Below are 17,206 nucleotides of genomic sequence, written 5' to 3' on the forward strand. Positions count from 1 at the left end.
CTGCATTAACTCTACTTTTTGCTTAAAAAAAATACTCCTGGACCAGTGTTTCTGTTCATTTGTTTATGATGTAAAGTATGCTCTGTGTTTCCAAACCTGCGTTGGTCGGGAGATATGGACACTCAAAATGAGAAGGAAACATTTTTCCTGTTAAAAGCGTGTTTTCTTTTCCAGTGTCGCCGCATGCATGCTGAGTATAGTGGATTGCTGCAAAGTAAACAATTTGATGGGAGCAAATGTTATTGTTACTGCATAATCATTTAAGAGGAGGAATTATTACAAAGTGTGTCACTGAATTGAATTGAACTGAATTCAAAGACTCACATCGACACCTCCAAACATAGTTAATGCCATGATGGTCAAATAGTTCCCACCTGAAACATTTTTACAGATGGCATTTTGTTTGTCTATATGGACTGATGCATTTTTTTTTATAGCATTTCCATTTTAAAGCAGATTCTTCCTTTTTGCTCCACACTCTCTCATGATGATGTAAAAAAATGCCTAGTGTGGTGAGAAATACTGGTATTCCTGTAGTTTGTATATTGTGTTTTTTTTATTTTGCAGTTATATGTTTTTTAGTTGGTTACATTATGTACATTCTCAGATGGCTAAAAGTAATACGTTTTTCTTCAAGACAATGATCCCAACCACATATCAGTTGAAAAAAAAATCAATAGAGTATGTTAACATTAAATTTCTAGAATATTCTTCCCAAAATCCAGACTTCAATCTTTTTGAAATTTTAACAATTTGATTTAAAAGAAAATTTAAAATTTATTCAGTCCTAGAAAAAGAATAATTCAAATGAATCAACAGCCCAATTAATAAACAAGTTTATTATGACATTCTTGCTTATTAATGATGAGTGTAAATGTAGGTGTTTCCACATATAAATGACTGTTTGAGAATTAGTGTAACTGAGGAAGAAATCCAAGAACACTTCATTTGACCATAATATCTTCACTGCATTTGGTTCAGTAAGTGTGTTGCTGTGTGAGTTGAGAACGTTGACAAAAGAGCATACTGCCCCAGCTGGTTCTCAAACATTTATGAGTTCTTCAGCTCATGTTGCTCCATGGAGGCCTGTCAGATTTCATTGCATAATTTGGTGCTCTGATCCAGCTTCTATTGTGCCAACGTACCTCTATTTGCCAGGATGTTTTCTATTGCAGGTCCCTCTGCTCAGGAGCTGGAATAACAATGACTGAGAGTGTACCAGTGTTCTGACTATCTGTGCTACCTAGTCAGATTTTCCTACCGTAGCATGGATAGATAGCTATGTACGGAAGAGAATAAAGGCCACTGAAAAAAAGAATTCAGACTTTTTTTTCAGTGGCCCTAATCTTCTTCCGTAGTTATGTCTATCTGTCAGTTCTAGTGCACAGGTAGGACGTATTGATAAGAAACCAGCTGAGTAAGCAACATGTAACGTAGCATCTATGTGGGCATGTGCATTACACCAAGGTCGGACGGATTAATGGGTAGCACAGATAATTAGAACACAGGCTGATTCCTACTTAAGCAGCAGATTGTGAGAAAAATCTCCTATTGCATTAAATGTAATGAGGGATTAAATCTGCATTCAGTTTGAGGATTTTCTTATTATGTGGTGATAATGTGCGCAATAACTGTTATTTATTATAACGAGACATGATTTGTTTGGTAATTCTAAATTAAAACCCACAAATATACAATCATTTTTGTACAAGTTGCTTGTATTCATTACTATCACAGTGGATAATTTAAAGCTGGATGCTTAAGTACATTCACATGAGGACACAATAATAGAAGTTATGCTCATTTATATGTCTGTATTTGTGGCTCTGAGAAAATTTACCACAAGAAAAAGCTAATTTGATAACTGCAGCACTGCAATTAAACAAATACTACAAATATCAGTTGTCCAGCAAAGGCTTACTTTATGTTGAGTAAATCTAATAGTATTGTCAAGAAGGAGGGATTTACAAGACAATGTCTGCTGAACTGGAGCAATTATTTGAATACATTATATTTCCTCTTGGAGAGTCTATCAGTATCCATCGATTAAAGTAGCCAAGAGGAACTGTGATCTAATGGCGCCCACTTGTGTTAAACAGGCCTACCTGCACCATGTCATGTTGACTTCCACTGACACGTCTGCATGGCACTTCACAGTTTAGCTCACAGGTTCACACGGTCGACACCTTGTCAAATGACAAAGAAAGACAAAGAAATAAAGAGAAAATAACTGAGAACTGTTTTTCACACCGATTTGCTTCTTTGCTCCTTTGTCTTCCAGAAAATTCCTTTGTGCATCTGTTGTGAAACCAAATTTGCAGTAAGCTATGAACAAATCATAGGCAGAAACAAAGGGGGTAAGGAGAGGAGAGGACTGAGACTTTCCTGCAGGTTTCTGTTTTTTATCATCTGTTTAGGTGGACTTTGTTTTCTATATCATCTGTGCCGTTTTTATTTGCACCTACATCTCCATCTGCCTGAATACACTAGCTAAGTGCATGTAAACGCCTTTAAAATAATCATTAATGTATGTGTGCATAAAGCAAACAATCGAACTTCCACGAAAATTTCAAATTACAGTGCATTTATTATAAAGAGATGTATGCTTTTTAAACATTTATTACATTTGATACTATTACTCAAAATGATATACAGTGAATGAAACCTCAAAATTCAGTTTTCCAGAAAATGAGAATGTTGCATAAGAGCAATAAATTACATATTTTAAATGTTGGCCTAGTCAAACGTATGTCCATCTATGTACTGTGCTGTATGTACATACAGTATACAGTACTGAGCTGGTTCTCATTTTGCAGTAGTTATGGCATCAATGCTGCATGAAATTGAAGCAATCAGCCTGTGGCTTTGCTGATGGGCAAGTAAGTCCTGTTTGATTTTGCTCATCTGCATTGTTAGATGGTGTTTAATTCATCTTCCTCATAAGCACAGTGAAACTACAGTAACTAAAGGAGATGTTGGATACTGAACTACCTCATTGGCTACCCTAAGTATGTGAGGGCATAGGGCTGAGTATCTCACAGAATGGTCAGCAGTACGGGAGCCCTGCAGGGAACTGTGCTGTCATCTTCACTGCAGGCCTTTCCATCAACTTCACACACTGCGACCTGGAAAAGTTATCTGAAGACTTTAGTTGGCCTCATCACATGTAAGGACAACTCACAGTACAGACCACGGACTCAGGAGTTTGTGGACTAGTGCCATCAGAACCAAAACCTGGTTAAACTGCTATACCGAAGAGCTGGTATAAACTTCTGCAGGCGCAGACTCACCTCACTGATGCCGGTGAACATCCAGGCAGTGAACCTTAAGATAGTGAACTCTTGGGTAGTTCACATGGACAATAAACTGGACTGGACTCACAACACTGACACTCTTTGAAGATAGGCACCAGCCCTTCTGCAGACCTGCAAGAATAAATAAGTACAGACAATGGATGGATAAGAATAATTCAACTTTCTGTAATAAGCACATCATCATAACCTCCAACCCAAGTAATTAACAGGTTCCTTTTGTATCCAAATTCTCCACGATCTGCCTAGAATTAACTCTTTTGTTCACCCTACTCATCTAATATTTTGCTTTCCTCTTGAATAAAGCTAAGCCCGTTGGTGATGCTTTAGTCCACAATTTTTCACTGATTCAGGCCGACATATGGCCAATTCCACAAACACAAGAGAAATAGACCATTGACAGTGTGGTGCAGAAGTCATGGGCATGTGCAGAATTGGATGTCACAGATGATTTTGGAATGTAGAAAGAATACAAGGCCTGTTTACTTTGTGTATTTTCAGAAGCAAGCATCAGTGAGGAGATGAGATGGTGAGGACTGAAAAAGGTACATCCCTGCATGTGCACAGGGTGGCCTATTGTGAGAACAAAAGAGAGATATGATTTAAATGAACCGTGCACTTGTTATTCTCAAATACAGGCTTTGTGGGGTTTCCGGCCTGATTACTCTGTTATGAAATTGAGAAAGCAAATCCTAATAACAAACAATTGATGTTGACATTTTAATGTTGGCTGTAGGATGAGTTAGGTGACCAGTAGCTGTGGCTATGGCAGAAATAACTTTAGAAATTAATTTGTGCCATTGCAATGTCTTCTAAAGTCATATACAACGGTTTGTGCCTTCGTCTACCTTTCATTTGGCTTACATGCTGTCCACTGCCACAATCTAACCTTGGGGAAATTGATGCTTTTGATTTATCATTCACTTTCACATCTCTCCACAGTGATAACCTAGATTTAAAAGCCGCTGTGCATTTGTGAATTTATGTGTGTGTAAATTGTGGAAGGTGGGAGAGAGGAATACGAGTGTGGAGAAATAAAGTATCTAAAAAGACAGAATGGGTGTAATTTTAACATTGCATTTATTTTCTGCTATTCTTTTTCAAGTAAAATACTTTGTGGTTTCAAAGAGAGGATTTTATCAGCATAAATTTGATGCATGCATCTTTGTGTTTCTCGACCTCCATACAATTGTGTATATTGTGATCTGTTAGGCTACCATTAAACATCTGCAGTTATGTACACTGTGCACGCAGAGAGGATGAAAAGGAATTAGCCGGGGCATGCAGGAACAACAAAGGAAACATCACAGTCTCTTTTTGAAGAACTATTTCACAGTTGGAGCTCCGCTCTTCTAATCTTCTCAAAGACAGACTCGTAGAAACATCTCTGCAGAGAATGATGTGACTGTGGAGCGTTGCAAAGGAGACTCCCGTATTTCTGAACAGAAGTCTTATTTAAAACAAGGACGACTATTAAAGATTTCATACTCAGTAAGACCACCTGGAAGATGAATTAATAATTACTCCATTAGCCTTTACTAGAAAACATAGTGGCTGCCATAAATAGGAGCAAACGATGAATAATTACTGTTAAGGTTTTGAATCCATTAATTACCTGTGAGGTTGTTTTTCATTGGAGGAGTAAACATTTCATGAAGAAGAATAAGGAGAGCCACTGGGCATAAATAAGAGCTCATGCAGCTCCCTAGATCTGTCTTTAGTGTGTTTCAGTATGGGGATGACTGCTCTGACCTTTTCATGAATAGTAAATGAAAACTGTTGTCTGTGACGCGGATCAAGCAGAACCAGTAGAGTGAAGCAGCTAAAACTGTGAAAGGGCTCTCAACCTTGTGTCTGAGTGGAGGTGGGTGTAAATCTGTGTATTTCTGTGTCCCAACACTAGTTATGCTGGTTGTGTATGGATGTTTCCACAGGAAGTTTTTGTAGCAAGTATGTACAATTATGTTGTATGCATTTTTCAGATAAAAGTACATTTTGTATTCCAGTTTGAAATCAAAATCCCAGAGTCTGATGGAAGAGTGGAGAACAGCAGAATTTAATTTGCTTGAGATTCAGGGAGAAGGTCTTCACAGTCGATAATGACTTGGGGAACCAATAGAGCAGAATAGAAACATTCTTTAGTGTGCAGCAGCAGCAAAATTAAAGGCCATCAAAGCAAGTGGATTAAAACAAAGGCTAAAATAAGCAATAAATAAAAAACTGAATAAAAAATAAAAATACTGTAAAGTAAGGGCAAAATTTCAACATAAATATTGTGTAACTAAAAATAAAATAAAAACCCCAGTCCAAAGGAAATATGCAGTTGAGTAGGTTAATTTACAAATGTACAACATGCATGTGTATTTGGGGGCAAACATTCTGGACTGTTCTAGAACAAGAAGAAACCCAGCTGTCAAAAGTATGGTTGGTATGCATGGATAAAATCAAAATGCTTGGCAGACAGGACCAGGAAAAACTAGTTTATCTACTTTGTCCAGTCTAGTTATGCGGAAAAAAACTACATTTCCCATCAATCTATGACGTCACGTGCTCAAAACTACCGTGAACAACCATGTGACTTGGTTTGTTGCTTCACTGGAAAAAAGATAAATCTCTAGGAAGCTTGGTATATTTTCTTTTAAAGATATTTTAAATCCTTACCTTACTATTGGACAGGGATTTTTAACATTAATTTAAAATTCAACGCCAACTCTCTATTTTTATGTTCTTCATCAGCGTCAGCGAAACATTTGTAAATGCAATTTAATTATTTTTAGTGCACGAATAAGCTTAGTTAAATACAGATGGAAATCTCTGGTAACTAACGTAAACACATTTGTAATGTTAGTTAATCCCGGTGTCTGTAATTTACCATGGAACATTTTAAATAATTTGCATCATTTAAAATGTTCTCGACTTTTTCCGAGGCACCACAAACGCCGCACTGATTTTGTTTTGGAAGTGACTTCCTTTTCTTTTCAGAGTTAGAGCACAGCATGGCTTACCTGCTCTTCACCTTCCTTGTTCTCTATGTTTTGTCCATTTGCTCTGCTTCACCACCGAATTTTGTGCTCATCTTCGCAGATGATCTGGGATTCGGGGACTTGGGCTGTTATGGACACCCTACTTCACTGACCCCTAACCTGGACCGCCTAGCAGCCGGAGGACTTCGATTTACAGATTTTTACTGCACCAGTCCGGTCTGCAGCCCCTCGAGGTACCCCACCGCTTTATGACAAGCTGGTCAACAAGCAATTTATTGTTAACTCCCTTAAAATGATGAGGCGATGACTTCTGTCAATGCTGGCTGAACCGTGTGGGCGTGGCCAAATGGCAAATATCAGACCCTCGTCATATTCATACGATTGTCTTTAAATCACACATAGATGATCCGATTGGCACCAAACTCGAAATGTAAGACCTGTGTTCACCTCTAAAGAGCTCAAAAGTTTTGAAATGTAATTTGACTACACTGCGCCCCCTAGGTTAATCCATCAGCTATATATCCGCCGTAAATGGACCGATCTGCACCAGATTTTTTGTGAGTTGTTGGGGAGTGCTGCCGAACGCATTCATGTGTGTCGCCTGTAGGGCGATCAGGCGGGGAAAATGCGTGACAGCTTCTGTGGTGGCGGGTGGGCGGCAGTGGTGGAACCTCCGCGGTGGCGTATAGGCCGGGAGCGGCGCTTGCTGCGAGGGCCGAACGAGGTTGCTGCGCAACTTTAATTTGATAATATAACAAGTGTTTGGGATACCAGTTCTGTCCCGTTCTGCAGCTTTAATTTCCTTGCATTATTAAAAGATGTCCTATAGCATTGCATTAACTAACTACCTCTGTTGCATTGCTTGCTTCTCAGGGCATCATTGCTGACAGGTCGCTACCAGACCCGCTCAGGCATCTTTCCAGGTGTATTTTACCCAGGCTCCATTGGGGGTCTCCCATTGAATGAGACCACCATTGCAGAGGTGTTGAAACCTTTGGGTTATGCCACAGCTGCTGTGGGGAAGTGGCACTTAGGCTATGGAGCCAATGGAAAATTTCTCCCAACTGAACAAGGGTTTGACCAGTACTTGGGAATCCCATACTCTCATGACCAGGTTAGTGCTTCAAAACCTAAAAAAGAAAAAAAAAAAAAAAGAAAAAGAAATTTGAAATGACCTGTGTCTAAATCTGCTTTTCTCTCAGGGGCCATGCCACAACCTGACCTGTTTCCCTCCAGATGTCAAGTGTTTTGGAGTGTGTGATGTTGGAGTAGTAACCGTCCCTTTGGTCCATAATGACAAGATCAAGCAGCAACCAGTCAACTTCCTTGATCTGGAAAAGGCGTACAGCAACTTTGCAACCAATTTTATAATCACATCTGTCAAGAAAAATCAGCCTTTCTTTCTGTACTACCCATCACATGTAAGTAATAAAACAATCTGAGATCTGAGAATAATTTTTTTCTAGTACAGTTATGTTGCAGACAGTGAAAGGGTAAATAATAATATAATTGTCATTGAATCACTAAATAATTTCAATAACTCAATCCAAAAAGTTTAATTTGAATGATTATTGCTATATTATGTGTAGAACTATGTTTTCCAATCCTTTACTTTTCCACATTTACAGCTAATAAAGCCCAACATTGAGCTTCAAAAATTAGATCATTCATTAAATTTTTAGTGTTCATCATCTCTAATAACTGTTGTAATCACTGAGTCTCTGTCACATGAACGTAGGCTAAATCTTCAATGGTTTGCAGTCTGACTGAAGCCAAAAGATGCATTGCATCATAGTAAAAAGATCAGGCTTTGAACATTTAACTGACGCATGTCGACGAGGTCTGTGCTAGACCTGTCTCTATTAAAACTGTGGAACTATTGTTAGTTCATTGAACTGAGAAGTCTTTCAAATTAAAGATTTTTCTGAGTTACTGTAAGTTGAAAAAAATTTGTTACAAATCAAACATTACTTTTTTGCAACAAACTCATTTGTTTTTCCCGTCATTTGCCTGTTGCCTCCATAAAACTTTTAGTAACATAAAAAGACAACTTTTTCTTTTTTGATACTTTTATGCAGACTCAGCTTCATGAGTTTTTCCTCTTCAAGTGTTTTTTTCTGTTTTGAGAGTTTGCTCAAACTAAACATAGTATTATTCTCATTTAACTGCAAGAAAGTTTTACTATTCCAACATGACCAAATGTATTTTAAGATCTGTAGTATACATTTTTTCTATAAACATAGTATCTCATATTTTTTAGCTATATTTGTGCTACATAATGCTTTAATTACATTTTCCGTCATGCTTTTCTTACAGCACACTCACTATCCTCAGTATGCTGGTACCAGAGCAGCAGGTCACTCTCTGAGAGGTCCATTTGGTGATGCCCTTTTTGAGTTTGACAGCACAATAGGAAACCTAATAACAACCCTGGAAAAGATGGGCGTGGCCAACAACACACTTGTGTTCTTCACTGCTGACAATGGGTTGGTTGTAGTGGTAAAGAAATTAAGAAGAGTAGAGATGTTAAAGACATATACGTTTTTTGCAGAGATTTCGACAATAATACAGAAGTACCTATCCTTTTTCTCTTACTGTGTTTAAAAAATGCAACCCACTGTTGTAGTATGTCTTAAAAAATATAACAAGGACTGGCCTTTCATTTTTGCCATTGTTTTGAGTGGTGATGTTCATCTCTCACTTGAAAATGGTTTAGGAATAATATAACTCTCATGTACTGCTAAGGCAGATCCATTATGGAGGTAGAGTGATACATTAGATGGCTTTTGCTCTATTCTGAGAATGAGAATCCACCGATCAACTTAGCCACATAAAATAACTTGAACTAATGATTAAAAACATGTTCTTGCAGCATAGCTGGGAAAAAAGCATTTAAGGAAGTTTTGTGCTATGAACTGACAGACATACTTTTTATAGAGCAAGAAGGAGAAGTGAAACCCTCAAAACATGTGATTTCTAATGTTACAGAATCACTCGCAAATTACAGAAGCATTGATTACAGAGAGCTGTTCTCCTGTAATATAAGCCTGTCTACCCACAAGAGACTGAAAACGTGTAAACAATCTCAGCAATGTTTGATATAATTAAACAGAGTATTGTTCCTGTGTGTGTAGGCCAGAACTGATGCGTATGTCGCGTGGTGGAAATTCAGGCCCACTGAGATGTGGCAAAGGTACAACATATGATGGAGGCATGAGGGAGCCAGCCATTGCATTCTGGCCAGGGGTCATCGAAGCAGGTAAGGACACTAAAAGTGAAACTACCTCTTCTTATCTCTTAAAAAATGTCTGATGTTTTTCTGGTTTTAATCACACATCATAAATTACCTTATGACTATATTTATGAGCAGACTTATAGGCTTAATTTTGTTTTTATCTTCATAGTCATCGCTAACCAGTATGAAAGTATTTATTGTAATAAGACTGTATTAAGAGCAGCTCTGTTTCTGGACTGTTTCCGTTAAGGGGTGACCCATGAGATGGCTAGCACTCTGGATATCTTCCCAACCATTGCAAGTCTGGCTGGAGCCAAGCTTCCCCCGGTTATACTGGATGGATTTGATATGTCAGATCTCCTCTTTCACAAAGGAAAGGTGACAGCTGTGTCCTCTGTGTACTTTAATCAAAGAAGGATTTTTAAACCAGGCTGACTTAAGCATAATGTGTGTCTTTGATCTCATTCTCTGTTTTGTAGAGTAAAAGGGAGGCAATGATGTTCTACCCCACAGATCCTAATAAAAAATACGGCCTGTTTGCCGTAAGATTGGGAAAGTACAAGGCCCACTTTTACACAAGAGGTAGAACCCAAAGCACACAGAGTCTAAGCTTTTCTCATATCATATCATCTTATCATATTTAGAAACATGTCCAACTGACATGTACAATCCTTTACTTTAATGAGCTTTACTGAAGGGAATGTTGAGAATGTTGCTATAAATAGAGGTCAAAAACTATAGAAATTAAGAATAAAGCAGAGATGTCAAATCATTCTAAAGGCCATCTGTGATCCTCAAAAAAGATTTTTTTGGCCCACAGTAGCAATTTAGGAATGGTACAATTGTGTCCTGCTTGCTGTATTTGCAGAAAGATGTTAATTAGGACAATATTTTGACAAATAAAAATGTTCTTAAAATGGTAAATATTAGGTATTGCACAAAGTGTTTGTCTTTTCTTAAACATATGAAGCAAGTATTTTCAAAGAAAATTCACCCACATTCCCATTCTAGAAAATAGATTTTAAAAATGGCTAGACTGAGAAAATAAAGAGAACAAAGACAAGGCAAGAGTGTGGTAAAATATTTTATGTTGGTCTATTATGAATTCCCAATAAATTTAACTGAAATTTGTGCTAGTATAATGACAAATTGTAAAAAATTAATTAATTTGTCAGATCTACAGAAGGTGTGTCCAAACCTTTGGTCTGTACTGTATTTGAGCAGCACATCATTTTATATTACTAATATATTTATTTATTTCTTTTTTTTCAAACATAAGCAATAGCATATTTTAAGAAAGAAAAACCCAATAGTTATGCAGTTCATCTGAAACTTGGGGATTTCTTTTATGGTTTTTCCTATTAGGCGCCACCCATAGTTCCACCACCCCTGACCAAGATTGTTCAGAGTTTGCGGTCTTAAAGGCCCATGATCCACCTCTCATTTTTGACCTGGAGGCCGACCCCTCGGAGCACTACCCTCTTCTTCTGGACGAGAGACCTGACATCCAAGCCGTGCTGGTGCAGATAAAGAAAGTCAAGGCGGAGTTTGAGGCGACCATGGTCTTTGGCGAAAGCCAGATATCCAAGGGACAGAACCCGGCTCTTGAGCCCTGCTGCAATCCAGAGTGTTATCCCAAGCCCACCTGCTGCCACTGCTGATTGGTGGTGAGGGCTTAGGAGGAGTTTGTGAAGACAAGGTGGGAGGACACATACTGCACTGAACTTATAAAATCTAAAGATCAGAAGACATTAAGGCCATGTGGCGTTTTGCACTAATCAATATTCCTTTAGCTTCTGAAGAATATGTCTCCTCTTCTTTTTGAAAAAAGAATACTGTAATGTTTTCCTCAATGAGAAAATTTTCTACTGATTAATATTGACATCTTTTAGTACTGTATGTTCTCCAACTTGAACACAAATGTTTGAATATTTGTACAAAATTGTTCACCTTAACATTCCTACATAATAAAATTTCTGTGAAGCTCAATAAAGACGACAAAAAAGTTTCAGACATCAAGCATATATTTTATTCATAAGACCAAACCCATGACAAGGCAGAGTGATTTTTTTTATTTTATTTGTTGTTGTTTTGCAATTTTTCTTAATTTTCCTTGAATTTTTAAAGATACAAGATAGGTTATGTTGGCTTTTTCACATACTGTTTTGCTCTAGGTATACAGTGATGAATCTTGTTGAAGTAATAAAGTCAAAAGTTTGGTTTAACTGTATTTCTCGGTGGCTATATGAGACTAGACCATCCTCAAAGGCTGTTTTAGTGGAGCTGCTTTGAAGAGACGGGGTTTTTAACTCGGCTGGAACAAGATAGAAAACATAGTCAGAAGCAAGTAGATACATAGATCAGAGATGGATCACGCTGATTTTGCTCAGAGGCGATGACCACAACGGGCAAGACGCGATAAGATAGTTTTCCAGTGGCATCTGAGTGGGTTTAACTCCACTGTTAACCTGGTGCGGAGGGTTGCTCCCGCACACTGGTGGCCCCACAGCTCACAGATGTACCCTAAATGTGCTGCCGAAGCTTGTCTGTGTAGAAACTATGGAGCCAGCAGGAAAGTTCCACCTGAGTGGCGAAACATAACACATTCAAATTAAATTATTGCAGATCACATTAGTCTTTTTGTTTGTTTGTTTTTAGGGATTTTTGTCTGATTGTGATCTTTTTTTTATAATAAATCTTTTAAATCATTTTACATACTCATTTTGTCAACATACTCAACATAAAGGACACAGCACTTAGATTTTCTATTGTATATACATGACCTAACTGACAGCGATATATATGTAGATAAAACCCTCACTCCTGCCATGTCGACTTATACCACTGAAACCCTTCAGATCGGGAGTGTGTTCTTCATTATGACTGAAAATAGCAGAGAAAGACGCGAAATATCTGGCTAAGATAACAAGAGCGATATTTGCCGCTGAAAGCCTGAGTTTCAAATAACAGATGACTGCGGTGCCCGTTTCGGTTTTAGGTGTTCCTCCTTCTCCTATCTAAAAATATATTTTTCCGCAGTATCAACACCGGTGGAGATTATTGAGTGCATTATTTCATCTTTAACAAGCCTAGAAGCATTAAATAAATGTGGGGAACCGGTGACTATTTGGTAGTTTCCACAACTATAAAAACTCTCTTTAAAGCTCTAAGAAAAGGTTAGATTTCACTGATACCTGGACCAAGCAATAGCCGTTTACTGTGTCACTGACATGCAGCCACTGTTTAAACTAGTCTCTTTCAGAAATTTCAAAATAAAACAAAATATTGGCTAACACATCATCTAAAACCACAATAATTCAGTCAAAACATTGAGAATATGGCTTGTCGTGGGGGCCTCAGCTATCTTTGACCTGAAAATCACATACTGTCCAGCAAAGCAGATTTTGCAGGTTTACCTGTTGTGAGATTTTGTTTGTTTGGCTCAAATATGCCACAATCTAATTAATAAATATTTTATTTTATAAATATTTAAAATAGAATCATATAAGTAACATTACTATAAATGCATTAAGTAAATCAATAAATGATTAATATATTAATGTGTCAGTAATATATTAATACACAAATCTAAATTGAAACCATTTATAAAAATTAATTGGTTTTGGGCTTTATTTTATATTTCAGTGCTACACTTCCAAGTTGAAAAAAAAAATATTAAGAATAATATTGAAAGCAAGAATAATAACAATAACAGGCTGCACAGTGACGCAGATAGCAGCACTGCTGCCTTACAGCAAAAAGGTCCTACGTTCGAATCCCGGGGTCTTTCTGCTTGGAGTTGGCATGTTCTACCTGTGGATGCAGACTCTGTGTTGTCCTGCCCCACTGACCGCTGGAGATAGGCACCAGCCCCACTAAAAATAGGCATATTAGATAATGGATGGATAGATAATAATAGCAATATATTAAAACGATTTGTCGATGATAAATAGATTTATAAAAAATCATGTTATTACTCTGGATAGTCTGTGATGTCTAAATGATTAACGATCACAACAGTCATCTTGCCTGTAGCAGTGTTTGTTCCTGTCCTTCAATGGGTTAGACAGAAAGATAAAATAAATTCAAGACGTCCTGAAAAACAGAGCTACGAAGCTAATAAATAAAATAGACACTAAGATAATGACATATCCTTTTGACATATAATAAAAGCAAACTTCTAATTTTGAATTTGTTAAAACACAGAAAAATTTAAATAATATAAGATATATTTGTTAATTCATCTAATGCATTTATTTATCTTTGAATTATTACATGTATAAATATCTACAAAACAATGTATTTATTAATTGGATTGTGGCACTTCTGGGCTTCGGTAAATTTACCATGAAAGCTACTTGTGGTAAAACGTCAACAAGTAAGATAACAGTCAGGACAGAAGATGAGGGAAAATCAATGCTGTTACATGATTCAAACAGTTACTGAATCTAATCCAATGTGAATAAAACTTCTGCAGAGCTAATAGTATTAAAAGTTAGTTCCAAGTCGACTATTCCACTTTTACATCTGGTGTTCTCCCATCAGAGCAAGCCATTGTTTAATTACTTTTTTACCCACATCAAAATCTATAGCAAAATCAGTCCCGTCTGTGTTCCCAATCAGACTCAATGAGGCAATGTATGTCTGTCTACTTTCTATACACGTATTTACAACACACACTTTATCTTGTACGAGACGCAGGGAGTAGGTTGAATAAAAGAGCCGTTAACTGTCTCTAATCGACTCCAACATTTTCTTCAGTACAAAGCAAGTTAGCTGTTTAAACCAAACCAAAACAAAAAGATATTTACAAACCTTTTGATTCTACACCATTCCCTTACGATTGCTGAGCTGCTTGTCATTCACTTGGATATGTGTATTTGTTGGTGTCAGTGTGCAGCAACCCTACCAGCCATGCATTGAGAAGTGATACAGCCGTAGTAGGTATAATGTAAGTTCAAAACAAGAACTTTTTAAATAAACAGGTGCTCAGCTTTTTAGTTTTATATCATAGAAAAAAAAAACGGTAAAAGAAACAGGCAATCAATGCATTGCAATCAGGAAAATCAACAGGAAAAGGGATGAATGAAATCAGTCTAATAAATAGCTTACTGTAGAAACGATGATCCCAGTTTGAGAAGGATGCAGAAAAATATTTTACAGTGATCCTGGAGGAACATAAATAAAAGTAAAGAAAGACTGACAGTGTTCTCTGGAGGAAACCTTAACCAATGTACATTGGCTATAGAGGAAAGGAGTCATCATGTGTGCTCCTTCTACTCCAGGTAGATGTCTTCAGTAGGGCAGGCGTACTCCAGGTGCTCTTGGTAGTACTCTTGGAAGGCTCGACTGCAGAAAAAAATTAATAAAAAACCAACATGGGGACTGGTGTTACATCTTACAATTCGCTTTAGCATCTTGATGTTTCAGAATGAATGCCCAGGTACCATAGCACAAAAAATAAAAATGTGAAGATAAACGCAGGTCCTACATAGGCTCAGGTATTGTGATTGTGTCTACAGAAGGCAGCATGAGAAGCCAATAGATAAAACTGAGCACTTGCTGTCAGGTCTTAATATTTTTGCAGACAGTGGTGTATCTGCGTCTGTCTTTAATTATTCAGACACATAATGGCTGAATGAGAAATGAGAAATGCTGTAATCTTTTAAGTTGTCACCTTCTGCCCACTTAAAACCAGGGTGGGAAACATTTTACACTTCTGACTTTTAATGCTTAATCCCAACTTTGATTCCAAAGTGCTTCACACTATATTCTTTTAGCATGCAACTAAAAGATCTAAAAAATCATTTAAAAAAAACCCAACACAACATATTCTGATTTGGAGACATTCAAGAACAGATGGGCACTAAAATCACTGACCAGACTGTTAGGCACCAGAATTGTACTCAGATATTGGGGAGCAAAGAGTCATTTTTAATGAGTGGTGAGGGGAATGACCAAAAACGAAAGAAAGAAATAATTTAGTTTTAAGGTTGTTAGAAGACAGAGAAGATTTGGGAAAATATGGGGCCAAAATATGGATACATTACAGAAAGATTAACAGAGAAGCTATTAATGTATATGGAGAAGATCCTAATGTTGATTTTGCTTGTATGAGACTTAACTTGTGAGCCAACAGACGCAAAAATTTTTTTACTATTTCTTGATCATTGTTGGATTGCATTAATCAATATTTTAATAATGCAGACATACCCGACACACTCAGCTACAGGCCGCATGGATTCCTGGGATACAAACACATGGCAAGCAAATCTGTTCAGCATTGGATGCTTGGTGATGAAGCCAAAGTAGCTGCAGAGAGATGAGAGCAATATGATGCAATCAGTCAGGTGTTAGTGTGCAGTAAAAAACAGGAGGGCAAAGGACAGGAGGCCTTGTTTACCAGTTGTTCCTTGGATGACATCCACAGAAAGAGATGTTCTTCATCTGGAAGAAGTGACTACATCTGTCGTACTGGGGATGAGAAGAGAAAGATGGACAGAATTTAGAACAAGACTGTAGATGAATGAGGGAAGTAAAATTACTCTGCACAAGATGGATGTTCTGTCTCATGTTTTTATTCATTTGTACCTCATCAAGGGTGTCATATTCGTCGTCCAAACTCATGATTAGTTTAACTCCTTGTAAGCTGATCTCCAGCTCGCAGAGAGAAGGAGGTCGTACATGTACCGTCCGTTTTCTTGACATTGCAATCTACATGACAGAAAACGTGTTCATGAGGCTATTGATAGTTTTTCCGGGTGGTGTTTGGTAAGTATGTAGTGTAAATCAGAAGTTTGCATAAGCTTGTGATCTACAGAGTGAACATTGCATTAATTGTGGCTATTATTGATGACTTATATTATGTTTTGCTTTTTTTTGTACAACTTCAATAAATTTTAAAATCAAGAGTTGAGTACACACACGTGAATTTAATGCAAATCTTACTCAATTCAGATAGGTTCAAACTTATCAACACAGGCTAAGCTAAACATTTGCATCTCCACTGATATTTAGTATATTATTCCTTCTCAAGTTGCAAAGTAACCACATACGTTTTATAGCTATCAAATCTTAATAGCAGAATTGGTTGAGCTCATTTAAATTGTTTGATTTCCTGGCAAGAACAGAGCTTTTAAACATGGTCCATAATTTGAGGTCATTACATTGAGGAGGACATCCAGGAAGCTTTTAAAAATAGTTAGAATGTCTTTGGGATTGTAGATTTGTTGTTCTGGGCCCATCTGTATTGATGTTTTTCAAAGATGAGAATGATGTGCCAAATGAAAGCATGGTTGTAGTAGTAATACTTGTTCCTAACTACAAAAATGTATGGTGTCTCTCTTAACTTGTAAAGATCGTTTAACAAATTTAGGTGGAAGCACAATTATGTTTTTGAATGTTTGTATCACTGATTCAGAATGGATTAGAGAAATGTTTGTTTTCTGTTTTCAGCAAAATATGTACTCAAAGTTAATTTGACATTCATGTTCATGACAAGGGTGTTTTAAGTGTGACTGTAAGGAATGTATGTATGTTTTAATGTTTTAACTTTTCTTACCTTTTGCATTGCAGCACAGAGAATGCCATTGCCTTGGTGATAAGGAACCTCAACAGAACCCAAAAACTGAACATTGAATGTCTCAATCCACCCTGGATTCCTTTTCAGGCCTGCA

At 37.3% G+C, this 17,206-nt stretch overlaps 2 protein-coding genes and 1 long non-coding RNA gene across 4 annotated transcripts in view; 1 reads left to right on the forward strand and 2 right to left on the reverse strand.

Moving 5' to 3' along the window:
• Positions 1-820: 820 nt before the first annotated feature.
• Positions 821-6,544, reverse strand: LOC122835278. The gene is made up of 4 exons (XR_006371292.1): positions 6,317-6,544; positions 3,291-3,425; positions 2,106-2,186; positions 821-1,192 (listed from the first exon to the last, which is right to left on the reverse strand). It is a non-coding gene; the product is annotated as an uncharacterized LOC122835278 (long non-coding RNA).
• Positions 6,242-11,537, forward strand: arsa (arylsulfatase A). The gene is made up of 8 exons (XM_044124199.1): positions 6,242-6,528; positions 7,169-7,409; positions 7,498-7,716; positions 8,612-8,781; positions 9,430-9,554; positions 9,781-9,908; positions 10,010-10,112; positions 10,896-11,537. Exons 1-8 carry the CDS (start codon positions 6,308-6,310, stop codon positions 11,189-11,191), a joined length of 1,503 nt encoding a protein of 500 aa, XP_043980134.1. The 5' UTR covers positions 6,242-6,307; the 3' UTR covers positions 11,192-11,537.
• A 207-nt stretch (positions 11,538-11,744) lies between these two features.
• Positions 11,745-17,206, reverse strand: part of mapk8ip2 (mitogen-activated protein kinase 8 interacting protein 2) — a 28,596-nt gene continuing 23,134 nt past the window's right edge. For both annotated transcript variants that reach the window (XM_044124198.1, XM_044124196.1), the window contains exons 10-14: positions 17,092-17,201; positions 16,122-16,244; positions 15,934-16,004; positions 15,744-15,842; positions 11,745-14,879 (exon numbers count right to left, since the gene is read on the reverse strand). In XM_044124198.1, the coding sequence (XP_043980133.1) occupies positions 14,807-14,879; positions 15,744-15,842; positions 15,934-16,004; positions 16,122-16,244; positions 17,092-17,201 (476 nt within the window). In that variant the 3' untranslated portion in view covers positions 11,745-14,806. The remainder of the gene's footprint in view (positions 14,880-15,743; positions 15,843-15,933; positions 16,005-16,121; positions 16,245-17,091; positions 17,202-17,206) is intronic.

This window comes from Gambusia affinis, linkage group LG08 (genome assembly GCF_019740435.1).
Source record: "Gambusia affinis linkage group LG08, SWU_Gaff_1.0, whole genome shotgun sequence".
Classification (NCBI taxonomy): Eukaryota; Metazoa; Chordata; class Actinopteri; order Cyprinodontiformes; family Poeciliidae; genus Gambusia; species Gambusia affinis.

Excerpts from the sequence above, each read along its gene's own strand:
- arsa (XM_044124199.1), top strand. The coding sequence starts at position 6,308 with ATGGCTTACCTGCTCTTCACCTTCCTTGTTCTCTATGTTTTGTCCATT. Across the intron at positions 7,410-7,497 it reads TCCCATACTCTCATGACCAG|GGGCCATGCCACAACCTGAC; the intron begins GTTAGTGCTTCA and ends CTTTTCTCTCAG. Across the intron at positions 9,909-10,009 it reads TCCTCTTTCACAAAGGAAAG|AGTAAAAGGGAGGCAATGAT; the intron begins GTGACAGCTGTG and ends TCTGTTTTGTAG.